Source organism: Aythya ferina, assembly GCF_964211825.1.
Source record: "Aythya ferina genome assembly, chromosome: 15".
Taxonomy (NCBI): domain Eukaryota; kingdom Metazoa; phylum Chordata; class Aves; order Anseriformes; family Anatidae; genus Aythya; species Aythya ferina.
In genome coordinates, this window is record NC_140314.1 from 4,037,961 (window position 1) to 4,056,212 (window position 18,252).

General features: G+C 44.3%; 1 protein-coding gene across 1 annotated transcript in view; it reads right to left on the minus strand.

Moving 5' to 3' along the window:
* FOXK1 (forkhead box K1) overlaps positions 1-18,252 on the minus strand; it is a 55,550-nt gene that overhangs the window by 11,420 nt on the left and 25,878 nt on the right. The window contains exons 3-8 of the mRNA XM_084536271.1: positions 8,160-8,316; positions 6,813-6,959; positions 4,853-5,046; positions 3,529-3,695; positions 2,539-2,820; positions 496-720 (exon numbers count right to left, since the gene is read on the minus strand). Coding sequence (XP_084392397.1) covers positions 496-720; positions 2,539-2,820; positions 3,529-3,695; positions 4,853-5,046; positions 6,813-6,959; positions 8,160-8,316 — 1,172 coding nt within the window. The remainder of the gene's footprint in view (positions 1-495; positions 721-2,538; positions 2,821-3,528; positions 3,696-4,852; positions 5,047-6,812; positions 6,960-8,159; positions 8,317-18,252) is intronic.

Sequence of the window (18,252 nt, forward strand, 5' to 3'; positions counted from 1 at the left end):
GATGAAATAGATCTTATTTCTCTCAGGCTCTAAGACCTTAAGATGGGAAAGTATGTTATTTTCTTAATACTCTATGGAGTCATATTTCACAAGATCTAAAGAGCACCACTGAAATTTTATTATTTAGCATGCTGAAAGCAAATGCTGTTTGTCAGAGGAAAACAAATGATAAAGCAGACTCAACGCAAGAATCAAGAACGCTTTCAACAAGTAACTCCCAAAGGTATAAGCAATAATACATGCAGAGCCAAGGACAAGGAGAGAGACGAGACTTTTCAGCAACAATGGTAGATAGCAGAACTTTCCCATCAAGGAGAACTGAGCAAACCAGTGGGCAGAAGGGTATCTACCACTGATGTTTACAGCCACAGAAGTTGCACAATTTATATAACCTGTGGAATTGAACACGCAGAATAACTTGCATAGCAAAGAGGATAAAGACACAACTTTACAACTGAACTGGAAAGCTCAGAGAGCAATCAAAACAGAGCCTACCGTAAGCACTGCCCGTGATGCTGTTGGTGGGGACAGCATGTTTCCCGTTCTGGGTGACTGCCCGCACGGGGAGTTGGTGCTGCCCGATGGCCACTGGAGCTGCCTGCTGAAGGATTGTGACCGTCTGTCCCGGAACACCCTGTGCCATTTGACTGGCAACTGTCTGAATAACACGGCTGGCTGTGGGTATTGTGGCAAACGCGATTGTTGGCTTTTCATCCATGCCTGCTTGGAGAGAAGAACAGACAACCACCATTACCACCCTGCTGGTTTAGGAGCAGGCTTTCTTCTCATTAACGTTTTAGTACTAATACCTACCCCAGGCTTACAGATGTGTGAGTACCTCAGTACCACAAAGTCACTTGTCTTTGATGTGTCTTACAAGGTTTACAGAGTGGGAGTGGAAAGCATTGCTTCTCAGGCTAAGGCAGCTTAGTCACAAAAGTAACATATTTGGGCTCCAAGGAGCTCAGAGGGTTCCTAGAGCCCTGTGAAAACTGCCCAGAACACTTTAGGCAGGATCAGGCTCTAAACACACATTTTCTGTGGGCTGATTCATACAGCATAGTCAGCTCTGAGAAGGTAACAATTCACTCACCCTGCTCATTAGAGGAAGAACACTGCAACCGGGGACATAAGAATAGAGAATATTAGTCCCTCTGAAATGCTTATTCTGAAGCACATCAGAAGTCTAGGGATGAATTTTTGAAAACACTAAATTCTGTATATATATACTATAGAGTATATATATATATATATATATATATATATACACACTATGTATATACTCTATGCATATTAAGAACATTTTCTATTAGAGCATAAGCCGCCCAGCTGAAAATAAAGACCATAAATTTGACCCTTTGTCCTAAACGGACACCGACTCCCTTATTTGTACATTACAGCTGTGATATGGACAGCAGCCACTACAAAAGTAAGCTATGAGATATTCACAATTGCAAGCCAATTGGCCTGACTCTGACACCACACAGCAGCAGAAGCCATTTAAGATCCCAAACAATGCCCCAGGCATTGTCTGCAACAGCTTGCTGTCAGGCCTGTGCGTAGGTTGATTTACAAGGTCTCCGCACAGTCACAAGCTTTCGCCAGCTATGGAGTATGGGAAGAAACCAGAAGGGAATAAATAATAAAGGACAAACTAACTAAAAAATAATGAATAAATAAATAGGGCTGAAATCCTGCAGAGAAATAACTTGGAGCATTTGGCTGCCTATCTCACTTCCCAGGACAAGTAAAAAGGTTCAATTCAGCAGGTATGGAGTGGCTGCAGGACAGCCTCCTGCTGGACATGCGTGAGCAGAGAGCCACTCATTTTCCAGGGGCTCTGCGGTCTTAAAGCAGACAAGGTAGGCAGGAAGCACAAATTCATTAACCCTGTAGGGAGGGAAGACTTCTTCCATGCTAACATCAGAAGACAATGGGAGTGGAGTTGGATGGAACATGAGCATTGAACTGAGACTTGCAGGCAGGATGTTTGAAAGCAAGAGGGAAAGAAGCAAGGAAAGCTCAGAGAGTAGGAAGAAAAAACAGGGAACTAAAAGTGGAAATAAAATGGACAAGTAGGGAAAGAACAAATGACAGACAGCAAGAACTGGTGAGTGAGAGAAAGGAGCAGGTGACAGGCAGCTGCAACTGTTAGTGCTTCAACAACGTGAATGGGATCCAGACAGGAATTTCTAGAGAATGTGAATGAAATTCAAGCAGGATAACCAGTGAAGAACTAAAAATGCCAATGGTCCTGCCACTGCTGTAGAGGAAGGTTTTTGTCATTTCTTCTTTCCCTTAGACCTTGTAAATCAACCTGAGAACCTTTACACCACTGCCCACATATCATCAGTCAGAGTAGCCAGTCTTGCTGCTGGTGCAACACAACTGGATGAACTCTTATTTGTTAAGTTTTATCAAGAGAAGATCTTTTATAAAGGGCTAAGCACCCACAGAGTGAAACAGCTGTCTGACTTCCCCCCACTCCAAGCGAGCTCAAGACTTATCAACGAAGTAGCAAGGGAGGTGAAAAGCTACCTCGGTGGTCACCGGCTAAGTCCAACACTGCTCCTGCAGCTTCATGAGCTCCTCCTGCTGTGCCCTGATTTGTGAGGATGTATCCGTTTGCAGAGTTTGCAGAGGAGGTCACCACTCGGACCATTGTAACAGTGGGAGCTTGCTGAACTACGTGAATTGCGTGACACGAAGGCTGCTGAGAAGTCACTATTGATGCGGGCATGTACGCAACTGGTTTTGCCACCAGAGTAGATGGCCGGGGAGGAACAGCCATGATCACTGGCTGGGCACTGACTGGAGATCCTAAACAGAAAAGAGAAGCACACGTTAATAGGAGAGGCAAAAAAGGCCTCCACTCATTTTGCTTATACACTTCTAAATCTTCAGTACTCAATCCTTCAACATCAGCAAGGTGTGGGGGTAGGTTAAAAAATAAAGTAAGGCTTCAAAAATGTCACCTTCAATCTTCTATGTACTCATATAAAAAAGTACTTGCCATCTGAGCACATTTTTGTGAACAAACACCACGATATGCCCCAAAACATGAGGTTCTACACTAGGAGCTTTGCCTTCCCACTTCGACAGGAACACCCTATACATCAGGCCAGTTACAGTACAGCTGACCAGCAGGTACTTACCAAGGCTTAACAAATTACCAAGGCCACAGAACCACGGAGCTCTGCATAGACAAGATGATCTTATCAAAAAGCCTGGCAAATTAATGAGTGAGCTACGCACTACCAAGGCTACTCCGCTGTCAGTTCCTTAGAGACACCTAGTTTAAGGCAAGCTTGTGTGTGTCCACACATTCCTTTACCTCCTGCCCTTTAATACATAGACTAGTTAGAAAAATGATCTGAAGTTGCACAGGCATGATCAGTCTGTAACAAGAAGCCAAAAAAGAGCCCTAGATCCTCCTGTAGCAGACTGGTAGGAGCATCCCTGCAGCGTCCCCAGCACTGCACTCAGCGCAACGGAACAGTCACTTGCTGTGAAAGGAGAGCTACTCACCAGGTGCACTCTGTGAATACCGATACTCTGGAACTGAGGCTAACTTTGACCCAAAGTCGTGATCATGTGGAATGGGCGAGCCCTCCCGTGACAGGCACTCTGGAGTCTGTAGGCCACTAGAGTGAGGGGACAGCAGGCCAGGGTGAGTAGGGGAGGCAGGAGCGCTCCTGAAACACCAGAACATAGAATTGGCAGGTGTAGATGTGTTTCAAACACAAGACAGCAGCAGAGACCGAGCATGATCTTCAGCAGAGGATCCTCTAGGGAGAAGGAGAGCCATTCTTCCACATTACCCACAGTAGTCTTGCTGAGAAGAGTACACAGCGATCCCAAAAACCCTCTAGCACCACATGCAGTCACATTAATCCCTGCTGAAGGAAACTGGACCCTTCAGAGCACAGTTAGCGTTTCATTTGAAGACTCACATGGAGAAATTGAAAGTGCCTTATGTTTAGATTTTATTTTTATTTTTAACTAATTTCAGGGCATTCTCTAAGGATGTTTGTCAGTGTTTGAGGAAGAAAGACACAGTGTAGATGAAAGGTCTGGCCTCACATATGCTTGCAAAGCAGTTCCTACCCCTGTTGCCTCCCTCACCCAACCACTTGGTTCCCACCTCTTGTCCCACGTGGCCACTAAATCTGTACGGAATCCAGCAGTTCTTTAGTGACAAACAAAAAAGCTGATCAGCCAAAAAATCTCTCCTCCTGCTTTTTCCCCATTTTAAAAGACAGAAAGGAAGCGAGGTGTGGGAGGAATGCTACATGAACCTGCTCCAGCTAGGGGTGTACATGGCAAGTCCTGGTCCCACAGCTACAGGGCTCAGAGAAGGCTGTCACTGCACGCAGCTCCTCTTTGCAGTTGTGCTGCTGACTGCAGCAGTTACACAGAACATCCCCCCCCCCCCAGTGTTTCGCTGCTCACGCTGACGATCAATGTGATGTTCCCTATAGGAGAGTGCTTTAAATAACACAAAAAGTATTCCCACTGTGATCTAATCCACATATAAACACAGCTTTCCTGAAATGAAAGGCTGGCATCTGAAAACATTTACTTCACTGATAAACGTTTTGAATTTCTTTGAAATGATGCCAAAACAGATACGGTATTTGATGCATTTTTAGTTTGGTTCTGGCTTTTCTTTTTTTTGTAAACACTTAAGAAGTCGGAACAATTTTCAGATTATGCCTTGGGACTACCTAACCTATATAACCACTCAAAAACTATAAACAGAAGCATGCTCACTGTACTTCAGACGAAGTTTTTGTTTGTTTTTTTTTTTTGCAAGGAGTTTGGCACAGAGATTAGAGGAAGGTGAAGTTACCTGGAGGAGAGAGGCCCAAAAGGTGTTCGGAAGCAGGACACTCCTCTTTGCCTTCGTTTTCTAAATGCTTGCTCTACTAGCTTGGCTTCAGAGGCAGGGTCAATTCGCCAAAAGGAGCCCTTTCCAGGCTCCTCCTGGGAGCGTGGGACTTTAATAAAGTAACGGTTCAAGGAGAGGTTGTGCCGAATGGAATTCTGCAGGAAGCAGAGGAACGAGATGATTATTTTGCCATGAGGAAACATGTAACAAAGACGGACGGGTTTCGCTGCACAGCTTGGAAAAATAAAATCCATACTGCCAGAATCAGCGTTGAAGACAGAAACAAGTCACTCAACTCACAGAGCTCCACAATCATGGGAGAAACATGAGAGAAAATCTGGGGAAATTAGTGAGACAGAGCTTCTACTAACCACGCAGAAAGATGTGTTTACTTGGTACTGTACAATCACTTAAATACATCTGGAGTCTTGGAATATGGTAGCTTTTCTATGGAAAAAAAAATGAAAGCAGAGCTTTTTTCTGAGGCAGGGGGAAAGCAGTGCAAACCACATCAGAACTCTCTCAAGACAGGCTTTGTTCTAGGCAAGCGGAAAAAGCTGTCTGAGCCTGTGCTAACTGCTTACCTGCAAACGATCACTGGGGTGCCCAAACATGCCCTAAAGGACACTGCATCTCGTGGTAATCATAAAGCAAGCCAGCCAACATGCCCTCAAACATCTAGCTCCGAGAAGAATCCATTATTTATGTGGCACTAGTCTAGCACCGTAAGGCTCTCCAGGTGTTGACACGACTAATCAGCCTCTCCATTGAAAAAGCCCACCTCTGACTGGGCGTAGCACTGTCTGTAGGGCCAGGGGAAAGGCTCAGCAAGCCCAGGTATGCACCAACTCATTCCTCTTCCACTTTCAAAACAAAAGAAGAGCTTTTGTAGCAGCCTTAAACAAGCTCTTCAGAAGTAAAGCCTATACACTGTGTTGGGGAAAATAAAAAGAGGCAACTTCACCCTCCACTGAAACGCAGCTATCTTTGAAGCAGGATGCAGCAACTGGTTCACAAAGCACAACTCTGCTGAGCAGGTTACGGCAGGAAATGAATTCCACAGTTAATTAGAACTGCAGGGAAAAGCCAGGGAGGCAGAATGTATTTATTCCAATTGTACTCAAAGTGCACCAAGCCATACTGCTCCTGCCAGTTGAACACAATGAAATCAGCAGTTGCAAGGGGCTCTTCAGCTGCATTGGTGTATTATATTCAAATGACAACACCCATTTCAGAGGTGTGATGCCAAGAAAGTCTGAAAGCAGGTGGAGCTGAAATTTCTGAGACTTTGAAAACAGCCCTCAAGTGATCACTCTAGTCTGATTTAGCATGTGTTAGCTACATCCAAACCCTCCAGTGAAGCTGGTCAGATTTCCTTTAATACCACACGGAGGGCACAGATTCAAGTTTCCTCAAGTTCCCATTCTGAGATTCAAAACTCAGAAACTGACTTAGGCAACGCAGTAGAGAAATGGGGAAAAGAATACACCTGTGATGATTTAAGGCAATATTAGGATTTCAAAATACAATTTCAGTTTTAGGTTGGACATCTGCTTGGACAGACTACTCCAAAGAAAGACAATGTGCAGGATTATGCAAAATTCAGGCAAGTATCTGGGCAGGGGAGTTACCCATAGGAAGGACGTGGAAAAATAAAAAAAATAAACAAATATGAAAGACAGCTGACTATGGAACTAGAAGAGTTTCAGAAAACAGCCCAATGGTAACACTACATTGCCCTATAAAATATTTCAAAAAACTAATCACCCACAAACAAACTAGTTAGCTTATGTTAAACAAATTAATTCTGGGAATAGTCAAAGCAGCTCTATTCTCAGTGCTCCAAATCTTTAATAAATGTATTATAAAGTAGATAAGACCTGACAAAGTAGTTTAAAAGCTTGTCATATCAAAAACTTACCTGCCAGCCTTTGTCAGCAGTTCTGTAATATGGGTAATGCTTGGTAATGTGGGCATAGATCCCACTTAGTGTTAATTGCCTGTCCTGTGCTGAAGAGATAGCCTGCACAATTAGCTGAGCGTAAGAGTAGGGTGGCTTGGACTCGTCCTAAGGAAAAAAAAAAGTTTAGTTATTTCCTATGCAACCCCATAGCAACCCCAATTAAAAAAGTCCTCCTCATCCCTTTCACTCCTGCTTTACACTCTTTACACTGTCACCTCCCAGTTTAGGGCAAACGTGTGCACAAACAGAACTTAAAACAGATTAAATTATCTTCTCCCTTCCAACATCCCCACTATCAAACACAGACAAAAATGGTAACTTTAATCTGCTTCCATTCTCCAGTGAATTTGCCACATGTGCTTCTATCAGTACAAGGGACAGAACAAGGACAAGCAATTGGAAGCAAAGAGTTACAGGGCATGGTGCACATTCAGTGCTTTCAGGGTTCATGAAACTAAAGCCTTGAATTCTGCCCAATTACAACTAAAACTTTGTCAGAAAGTTTCATGCAAGATGCTACCAGCTCTCTTCCAGCCACAAGCCCAACATGAAACTTGATCCTGTCCCTTCAGTCTCCAGCAAGACTCGTTTCATTCTAGGAACTTCAATTTGTTTTACAGATCTCATATTCCCAGCCCTTCACACTACTCCGTCAAGAACAGCCCTTCTTGTCTCAAGGGAGAATTCAACCTACAAAAAGAAGTCATCTAGTGTTGTGCTTCTCCACCCAATCTCAAATCAGGTGGTTTTGAACCTAGACCTTTAACTTTGATCTGAAGATCAGCTCACCAAAATTAAGTTTTATCATAGTAACTCAGTTATTTTTTAATCTAAATTCCATTGTGACTCTCCTCATTTAACGCTTGCTTGGCAGGTGTTTGTTTTAAAGTCTGACTACAGATTTCTCATGACAAGGATCTAGTTTCTTCCTGTTTCCCTTTTCCTCAACTGCGTTTTGCAAAATACCATTAATTAAAAGGAGAAAACAAGACTGAATTCTAATGCTCCGTTTCTTTATGGGTTCTTGATTTATCAAACAAGCAAGACAAATTATTCTTGCTTAACCCTGTTAGTGAATGACTTGAATACATTTTGGGCAGCTAAGCAAAGCAGATTCATCATCTACCACAAACAAGAAGCTGGTTTGAAGGCATGGTCTTAAAACCCTGGAGGATATTGCACACAGCGCCCTTATGGCCAGGGTATTCTTAGACTCATTTAACTGCATTCAGTACTGGTAATAAACTGCCAGGTCTTAATAAGCCTCCCAATGAGCCCTGTTGGGTAAGTAATGTTTCTCTGAACCTTTGGGCTGTCCCCGCCAGATGCATCTGCCTGCTGTTCTGATGCTGCTTTTGCAGCATACTCCGCTGCCAGCTGCAGATCCGAGGTAATGTTGTGAACAAAACGATATCCTGAGGATCCAGCACCACGTGGACTGGCTGGGCAAGAGTTGGGAACACTGGAAAGACAAAAAGAAAAAAAAAATTTACCTTATTTAGTAACAAGACACATGGTTCTTATTTCCTAAGGTACAGGAAAGCTCCCAAGTTGCTGAGAAGCATACATGCCCTGAATTTATTTTTGCCTTCGTGGCTTATCCAAAGCACAGAAAGATGGGAAATAAATACAAATAATCAGAAACAATCAGAGAATAATGTGGAATTCCTACAAATCCTGACACCACCGCCCCCTTCCCACAATCACAAGAAAACAGTCTCAAAGCACTGAACAGCTTCTCTATGCAAGGGACTTAGACAAATATACACTGAAATTGGGATGAATAACTAACTACATAGCTAGAGACAGGTATCGCCTTGTTTCACCAAGCACACAAATGCAGCTAAGAAGGGAGCTGCAGTCACTGCTACAGAAGGCAGCTCGTCTCATCAGCTTTGGTTAGCGTGGGGAAGAGACATCTGAGTCCTGGGACGACCACGAGATGGCATTACAGGAACAACTACAGAGCAGGAAAGGCACGCTAAAGCTGATGAAAACCTACAAACAAATAAAAGGTCGTTGTAATTTGCAGCACCACTCAGGCACACAGAAGTGAGTGCTACAAGATGAGAACTAATCAGAAAGACTTGTCTAGGGATCACACATCCTTGATTGGCAGGGTACAAAGGACAGGAGGAGAGGGATGAGGCTGGGAAATTTAAGACCTGAAGTTCCCCTCTTCCATCTCTCCTCCATTCTGCAGGGAGGGGTGCAAAGCCAGAGTGGCACGACATAGAGCCAAATCCCAGGATTACATACGTCTTCTGCCTAAGAGCTGAGAAACAATGAGCAAGAAAGCAAAACAATACACAGAAGATTAACGCAGCAAAACAAGCGGTTCAAATTGTATGACAAGATGCAAAATGAAGCCCACAGCTGGAACCGGCAGTCAGGAAAACCGGTATAAAAAATCCTCTTAGCAGTAAAATGCCCAACAGCAGTGCTAACCCTGATGCAAATAAAGGCAGTGATACCCACACTGTGCAAAGTGCTGCACGGGAAACACAAAACACGGTCCCTTCCTCACTAAGGTGGCTGGCCAAACAGCCTTCCCCATACACACAGAGGAGAGGAAACGGTGAGACAACCCTTGTTTGCTCAGTGGGTAACACCTCCTGTGCACGAGCAATGTGACAGGGTAAAGAATGACCGTTTCCTAGCAGTCCACCCCGTCAACTGAGAAGTGCAGCTTCTCCTGCCTCTGTGACACCTCTGCAAATGGCTGTGGTGCTGAGCTCAGCACCACCCAAGGCTGTTTTCTTTTAAAAGGGAATTACAGGATTAAAGGTAGAGGCTGGGTGAGAAAAAAAAAAAGGCAACAAAAATAATCCAGCCACAACAAACCCCTGCAATAGGAAACCCCAGCTCATCCGTCTGGCATATGGGGTGAGCCATACAAACCACTGCACAGGGCTTGGTAACGTTTCCAGCACCCGCTGATGGTCCTTTGTGTTAGTGGGTGATGCTGTTCAGAAGCATGGCAGGAGGTGAAGCTTTCAGGAGGTGTAAGGCAAATAGTCTCAATGAGCCCATACATAAATCTGTCTTTGCAAGAGATAAAAGTGTTTCTTACCTAGTCTTTCAAAAAGCTGAGACCTGTTTGTGCTGAAAAATTAATCCAAGTTTGCTATTCCACGCTTTGAGCCCACTTTGGAAGCGGTAACACCACACCACAGAAGACACTCTTGATGTCTTAGTACTCACACGCAGAGCTGGTGTGAATTTAATTATTCTGCTGTCATTTTTCAACAGCTTTTCCCTATACACACTTCTTATAACGTGTAGATAATTACAAATTAAAGTAATTTTCATACATGAAACAATGACAAATCAAAAACGTGGCAATTCTTTTTATCTTAGAATTTGGCACGTGAGCAACTATTGTAACGCACAGACTAGGAATGGAAGAGCATGAAACAGTTTGCTGATTCTTCATTTGCAGAAATACATGAAAAACAATCCCTATAAACAGCACCCAAAACTAAGTTCACGGATATTGAAAACAGCAGTTTTCCAGTAAAAACACACTTCAGAGCTATATTTCTATCCTCCTCACCTCCGCTCTTTATGGCTTCAAAAATCGTCCCATGCAGTTCAGACACAGGAATTGATTCATTCTTTGAGGAAGAAAATGAAGTAGCCCCATTTTTACTGTTCAGATTTGAACTGTTGGAGCTGATCATGAGCTTTAAGTATAACTTCTTGCTTTAAATAAATAAGCAGTCAATCAAACAAACAAACCCCCTCCCCTTGCAGGGCTGTGATTCTGTTAAGAGTGCTGACAAATCCCCTCCAACCTAAAGAGCTGTTAACTCTTTGAAAAGCCCGTCTCTCCCAGCAGATAGCTGCTGAAGAGCCTGATAGTCCCCTAAGGAAGGAGCTGCCCCTTGGGACAGCCACAGCAGTATCTGAAGATTTGGGAGAAGTACTGGGCTTTCACCAGGATGGTGCGCGTCCATCCAGGTGGACCTGCCTCCTTTCAGCCTGGATCAATCATCAGATCAAGAGACCCTGGTACAAAACATACAACACGATCTTTTAGCCACTCCATGCAAAGAGCCAGGGTAACACGCTGCTGAGTGCTCAAGCTCTCCGTCAATCATCGGAGAGCTCTTAAGACGAAGGGAGAGAGAGCTGACATGGGGAAAAAACAAGGTGACACAATCTGTTCCCCCCCAAACACAGGACAGAAGGAGTGAAGAAACGGTTTTACTAAAAATACCCTCCTGAGGGTTAAGTTAAAATTAAACACTAGTGGGGTTTAAAGAAAACAAGCAAACACAATGCAGTGACATCAGTTTCCTGGAGTTCCTGGAATTCTCCTCGCCACCCAGAGCAGGGGCTGGCCAGGGACGCTGCATGTACTCCCCCCCTTATTAAGAAAAACTAAGAAACAAAGACTTTTTCCTCCAAACACCTGCCTGTGCTATAATAACACAATTAAATATGGGGATAGTGACTACAACTTGCTGGATATTGACATCCCCTCAGTGCTTGAAGGGATAACGTGACCCATTTTAAGACTACAAACATTTAACGAGCAAAGCTATGGCCAGGTATGCAATTTCACCCAGTCCTCAGCCACTCGAGCGTACTGCTGTGATCCATGCTAACTGTCCATGAGAACACTCGTTAGCTTACAAGCAATCTAAGCTAATTTGCATTAAACTTGTCTGTTTGGAAGAGGGCAGGCTGTGGAGAGGAAGCATGCATTTTATGCCACTGAAAGACACCCAGCATGTAAGCAAACCAGCTGCAGTTGGCCACAGCCTTAACCCCACGACACCATGGTTAATGCCCCAAGCCCCAGAGATCTTCAATATCCACCAAGAGGATTCAGCATCTCGACTTGAAGCACTTACTGCAGGCAGCCACCGAGACACAGTTCCTCAAACATCACGCCGAGACTCAGCTTCAGAACCAGACCGTGACCACGTGCTGAATCACAACAGCCCTTTGCTGCGTGTTTTCCATTTAATACTTAACCCTTGTTGTAGGGCCAACAAGCTGAGGGCTGAAAGCAGTGTCTGAAATACACTCACCTGTGTAACAGGCAGAATGTCATAATCACAGGGCTTACTTCTGGCTATTAAGAACATAACAGATCTCATAGCGTGATTTACTTTTGACTACTGCCAACGAGAATCCGGCCTCTTAAGTTCACAGCACTTTTTAACAACTAGAAAATCTTTAAATACCAACTATTGGAGAAGATGTGCAATTTACTGCATTTCTGCTGGAACGCTTCAAGTCACTTTGTTTTAACTGCAGAATCAGAGTGCAAAAATAGGATGCACCACTGTGTGCATGCTGCATCCACACCCAGGATGCTGGATGCTGTTCTGTCTTACTTCATTAAAAACTAAACATAAATATCACATCACAATCACCACAGCTAGGCTCAGAGAAGGTACTGACTGGGATAACTGGGCTGATCAGAGGTAGGGAATGGATTCCATACAGAAGACAAATAGTTGAAGACAGAAAGCTGAGGTGCGAGGTGACAGGCTATAAAAACAGAGCCAACAGAAGGCGCACAACTCCTGGCTTCTTCTAAGTGAAGTGCTGGTGAACATGAAATGAAACTAACAGCGGGTCCAAGCCAAGAGGAAGTCCTTCTATGTTTGTAGTCAAACTGTGGAACGACATGCTATAAGACAGGGCTGATGTTAAGTTTATGTGAACACAAAAGGCCATTATAAAAGTTTGTGGGAAAAGGAGGAAGACAGGGAATCGTCAGGGGTTTTATGAGACAGAAAGTTAAAAAGTCACTGCTCCAAGGCAGTCCTTGAACCATGACAATGGTGGAGGCAGACTGAACACCAGTTAGCATTACTGGGTATTTTCTATGTTCTTAAATTACCCCAAAGACACCTGTCTGAGGCAGAATACCGGGCTAGATGGATCCGTTGCCTGAACACACGCAGTGGTTCGTATGTAAAGATCTCCAGACTCTCTCCACCTAACCACATTTTACAGACTTGGGGCGGGGGAGCAACAAGTGCTTAAATGATTTATTTACGGTCATATTACAAGTCTGTGAGCAAGCTGGGAACAGGAACACTCCCAAATTCCAGTGCCAATTTCCCCAGAAGGACAGGCAGTAGGGGAATGCAGGAAAACTGCCGTTACTTAATTCCATTCTTTTCTGCAAGAAAGATATCTGTAGGGCTCAAGCCATGGAAGCTTAATTTAAGCCAGGTGTATGGATAAAGCACTTTCCCTCCCTAATGGCAAAGAGGAAAGATTACCTGGGATTCCACATAAAATTGTTCACCTGACTTGGAACCTGCATTGCTGCAAAGAATATAAAAAAAAAACTCTTGTGGTTTGGGATACGGTATTCACATGAGCAGTGCCTTTGAAAAATGCCTAAATGCACATTTCTGAGGCAGGTACAAAGACACAGCAGTGATAAGAAACCACCTTGGCAACACTGCCAATACAAAGATTCCTGTCTGAGCAGGCTTTTTTTTTTTTTTTTTTTTTTTTTTAAAGTCCCAATTCAGTACAAAGGGAGGATCCTTGTTTCTTAACAGGATCTTTTCTAACTGGAGGTATGCTTCCCTGCACACAAGGACTGTATTAGAGAAATGCCACAAATCTCAGACTACTCCTGTACTCCAAGTGCCTTCACATGGTATACTGAAAGATATAGGGACTTTTTTTTTCCTCTCCATGTGCAACAAGCAAGAACCAGGTCAAAGTACAGCACTTCAGCTTGCGAAACAAGCATTTCCACGATACACCAATCAGAAGTAATGGGTGCGAATCCTCTGCCACTGTCTCCTTCCCCAGCCTAGCCCCAAAAACATAACTCAAAGAAAGAAAGGCAAGCCCTTGCACGTTGCACGTTTCAGACAGGTTTCAGAAACAATCACAAGTGGCGAGATTGCCAAACCACGCTGGATTTTGATGTGAAAAGGGAAACATGAGAGCTACTCTGCCTGCTTAATGCTGAAAAAAAAACGCAAAGCTGTTGAACAAGCCACAGCGAGAGAAAGTTAGCTATCCACAAAAGTTCAAATTGTTTTTACTTGTCTCCACTCCAGCAGTTCCCCTCTTAGAAAGGAAGTGAGCTCACTCTGGCTGTGGATTCAGCGAGCGTTTTACACCAGCGCTGATCAGGGGAAGTGAAGGGAAGAGGAAGTGCTCGTGTAGCTGGTGACTTCTGCAACCCTTCCTCCAGCACATGGCTTGGCGCTTCTCCACTAGCACATGGCCCATTATCTGACATAAACATGCGTAGGAACTCCCGAGCCCGGTATAGATCGCTGCAGTTCTGATGGGATGTATGTGCATCGCACTACTTGGCTTGTGGTTTGGAGACAAGGGCGATTAAGAACAATCACCATTCTGTCCGATTGTGGGAGTTACCAGGGCTGTATATTCTGCCCGAATGCAGGAAGTAATGGATAACCAAGACAATGCAAAAGAGCCTGCAAAAATCCTGCCTTCGAGCTCTTCACTGGCTTTTCAGTTAAGTGGCTAACAGTGTTATAGGAAGAAGGAAAGCCTGAATGAATTGGAACATGCAATATTTATGCATCCTGTCCCACTGAGTGCATGCAACCACTGAAGTCAGGGTTCACTCAAACTCCCATTGCATACCTTTCAAGAAACATGCAAGTTCATTTTAAGACCCAAGAATTCTGAAATGGTGTTGTAAGGCTGTCCTAGAGCCTAGAAAAAAGCACGCCCTCGTTAGCAAGCCAAGTCTGAAGCAAAGCATATCTAGCACTTACACATCTAATATAACACGGCTCGTAAGAATACATACATACACACCACCCCCTGCCAACTTACACTTCCATGATGCTTTACAGAATAAAAGCCCAATCCATAATTTATCTACTACACAGTCTTGGAAAGTAGTTATTACGCTCTACATGCATAAAAAACAACCAATGAATTTAAATGACCTGTAAAAGGCCACAAAACACATTGGTGACTTAACCAACATAACTGCAGTTCCTGAAATGCAGGCCTCTGAATAACCCACAATCAGGGCATGCAGCATGTTACTGAGCTCATTTGGCCTCGTGAAAATAAAGTGAGTGTGTGTGTAGGGGGGCAGGGAAGCAAATAAGGTTGAAAAATTTATAGCTTCTGGAACCATAAGAGTTCAGCTCACGTCTTCTGTTTTGCTAATCAAAACTATAAAACAAAAGTGAAGAAGGATGTCAGCTGATCTTTCATTTATTCATCTAATTAATTTCACTGCAAACTAGGTATTGACTATTCTAGCAATGACTGAACATGGGCAGGCACATTAATTGCTAAAAATACTCTAAAATGTAAGTTTAGGCCCCCACACAAACATGGACTACTTTGACTATTAGCACTGACCCTCACCAGGTACTTCCCATGAGGTTCTCACAGGGCTCTAAGGGCTCTTCCTCCTGTATGTCAAAAATTTTTATTTTTATTTACTGATAAAGTCTGCATACGTGAGCTACATATCCATCCCCTTTCAGTGAAAAAGTACAAGACAGTGTTCAAACCCACAGTCATTCTGGTACACAGATAAGTCAGAAGTAACTGCTGGAAAATGTGAACATTGATACTGACTCCACAGTGCAGCACTCTGAATTGCTTTACTGTAGCATTTATTTTATGAGTGAGAACATTACTACTGTTTAGAATAGGGAAGAACATGCAGAGAAATTAGTTTTTAGAAATACCGCAAAGAAACAAACCAATAAACCTGAAGGGCAGTACTTTAGAGAGATGCTGCTGCTTCGGAGGCAACTTCAGAGTGTAAGCTCTACTTCAGAGTTAAGCTACCACTACGGGGTCACTAACACCAACTGGAAGATTATATATAAAAAAAAAAAAAACGTAACTAAACACTATAAATCTGAACTCGAACTCAGCATCTTTTCGCTCCAGCATCATACCTTGCCTCTGTGGATCTGTTTGTAATCCAAGCACAAGCTGCTCTGAAGACTGGATTACAACACACATGGAGGTACATCCACGTAGGTATTATGGATTTACAGCAAAACCAGGCAAAGTTAACGGGGTTGGCAACACAGGTGAAGAACTCATCCTCACCAAAAGAGGATGCTCCAGATGCAAGTGGAGAACCCTAAAGCCACATACTGAAAGCCAGTCCCCTAACTCCTGAGATTGATTGTGAGCATCAGATGTCTCCCAATGGGCAGAGCTGAATTTAGCCAAACTGCACATGGCTTTCAGACAGCTTTGCAGTGCCCTGAGTCTACTGAAAAGAGATTTCTGCTTGAATCCAGGCGATACTCTGCCCTTTCTTATGACGTTCAATATGGACAGGCTGCTTCTACTAGTTTCCTGCAACCACAGCAGCCTTTTTGTTTCAGACTGTGGAAGCCTGATATTTTTTTTTAAAGGATTTTTGAACTCAAAGCAGGAAGAAATAAGTTATTGCCTGTGTGTAAGCCTCACAAAGCATGCTGCCAGCCAACATTTTCCCTTAAAGCCGTACAACAGCACTGAAAACATCTGCAAAACAGCCCCTCCTGGAGATAAAACACCTAGCTAAGAAAACAGTAGAAACGCTTCTCCCTGGGAACAAGCAGGAATCTTGCTTTGCAAAGCTGCTGAGGGTGGCAGGTTTGCTTTTGTTTAACTAAAGCTCATTCCTTCTCTAGGCGGTGCACTTCGTGGAGGGAAAATAAATAGGCTGGAAAGAAACCCAGCAGCTTGCGGGGGGGGGGAACCTGCAGGGAAGCGAGCTGCAATGGGAACGGGGAGGCAGAGCAGGGCTGGGGGCAGGAATGGTTGTGGGACCAAGGGGTGTCTGGGCGCAGGAGTGCAGGTAAGGCCCCGGCCTGCGGCCTGCTGTGGGGTGGAGGCAGGAAGAGGAGGCCGGGAGCCGCTTTCCAAAAAGGAAATTTCACCCGGCCAAGGATTTCCAAAGTGCACTAATTTTCCATGGGCCAATCAGGGAGGAGCGAGGCAAACGAACCAAATTAGGAAAGTAAATACTGGAAAGGGGGAGAGGGAGGAGGAGGAGAGCAGAGCCTGTGAAAACGCCTCCCGAGGCAGCTGGGGAATGGGGTGAGGGTCCCAGCCTGAGCCCCCTGCAGCCCTGCTCTGGGGAAGGGGCTGAGGACACCGTGTTAGCCTCGAGTGCTGATAGAAAGACACCAAAAAAGATAGCCAGAGTGCACATCAACACGCTCCCGAAGGGCAACATTCCCCTTCTCAGAGCAAAACACCCAAATCGTGTCCCAGATCACAGCCCCGCAGGAGGCAAGAGCTGTGAGACCCCACGGAGGCAGAGAGGGAGGTTGAAGGGGCTGAGCAGGGATGTTTACAAACGTGTCAGCCCCTCCTCTGGAAGAGGAACTCAGAAACGAAAGGGATTTGGCAAGTGAAACCTCAGATGTCTTTTGAGGTTTTCTGAAGACTCTGCTGGGTTCGCTTCTGCTCGAGACAAACGGATGCACTCATTAATCATCTTTAGTAAACACCCCGTTAGGGGCCGAGCACAATTCAACACCACTATTTCCACTTTCTCCTTATGCAAAAGAAACATTCTCGGGGAGTCAAATATCAGTTGCAGGCATATGCCAGAGTCAAAAGATACAGCCTCCGTTAGTAACACAAACCACACTGCGCTGCTCTGCACAGGATGACTGAATGGAAACTAAATACCATATGTTGGCAAAGAAACCATCCCCCTCCCCTCCCAGCAACAAGCTTCATCTAAAAAGAGAAGGTTAAATATAAACTAAAAGCAGTGCCTGAACAGAGGGCTGAAACCACAGCTCCCTCCAGCCCCCTCTTTCTAGAATATCTGCACTGCACATCTGTGCAGCTCTGCAAGAGGGGGGAAAAACCCAAACAAGCAAGGGCCTCCAGCCCTATGCAAAACCAAACGGGCTCCACTGTGACCCTGAAGTCATTCTCAGCCATGTCGATTTGAATACTACTCACCAAATTAGCACTAACTGACAGAATGTGTTTGTTTATTACAACATTTTACAAATCTATGGACAAGAAAACAAACCAGCAGCTATTACTGTTACCAGGTACACTCTCGTTATTCTGGGGTCTGCACTTTTTAAAGCTGTAATACATCATCCTATACCATCAGCTACTGCTTATTACTTTATTAACTAATTACTACTACTTTATTATACTTTAAGTAACAGCTTCAATGTTAAAAGAGATCAGTGCAAAGCTGTAACATCAGGTCTTTGCTGAGAAAGGAGAGAAAACAGTCGAGACAGTAACTTGATGTTCAGGTTATGTGTACTGCACATTCTTGAATCGGATAGCTTACAAAACAGGATACTCGCACAGACGCCCATTCAAATCGCTACAGCCCCTCGGTGCATGGTCAGCATCCTCCCCGTTTCCTTCTATTCCCAGGAAACCACATGCCAGTGGCCACCCTCGTCCCTAGCTC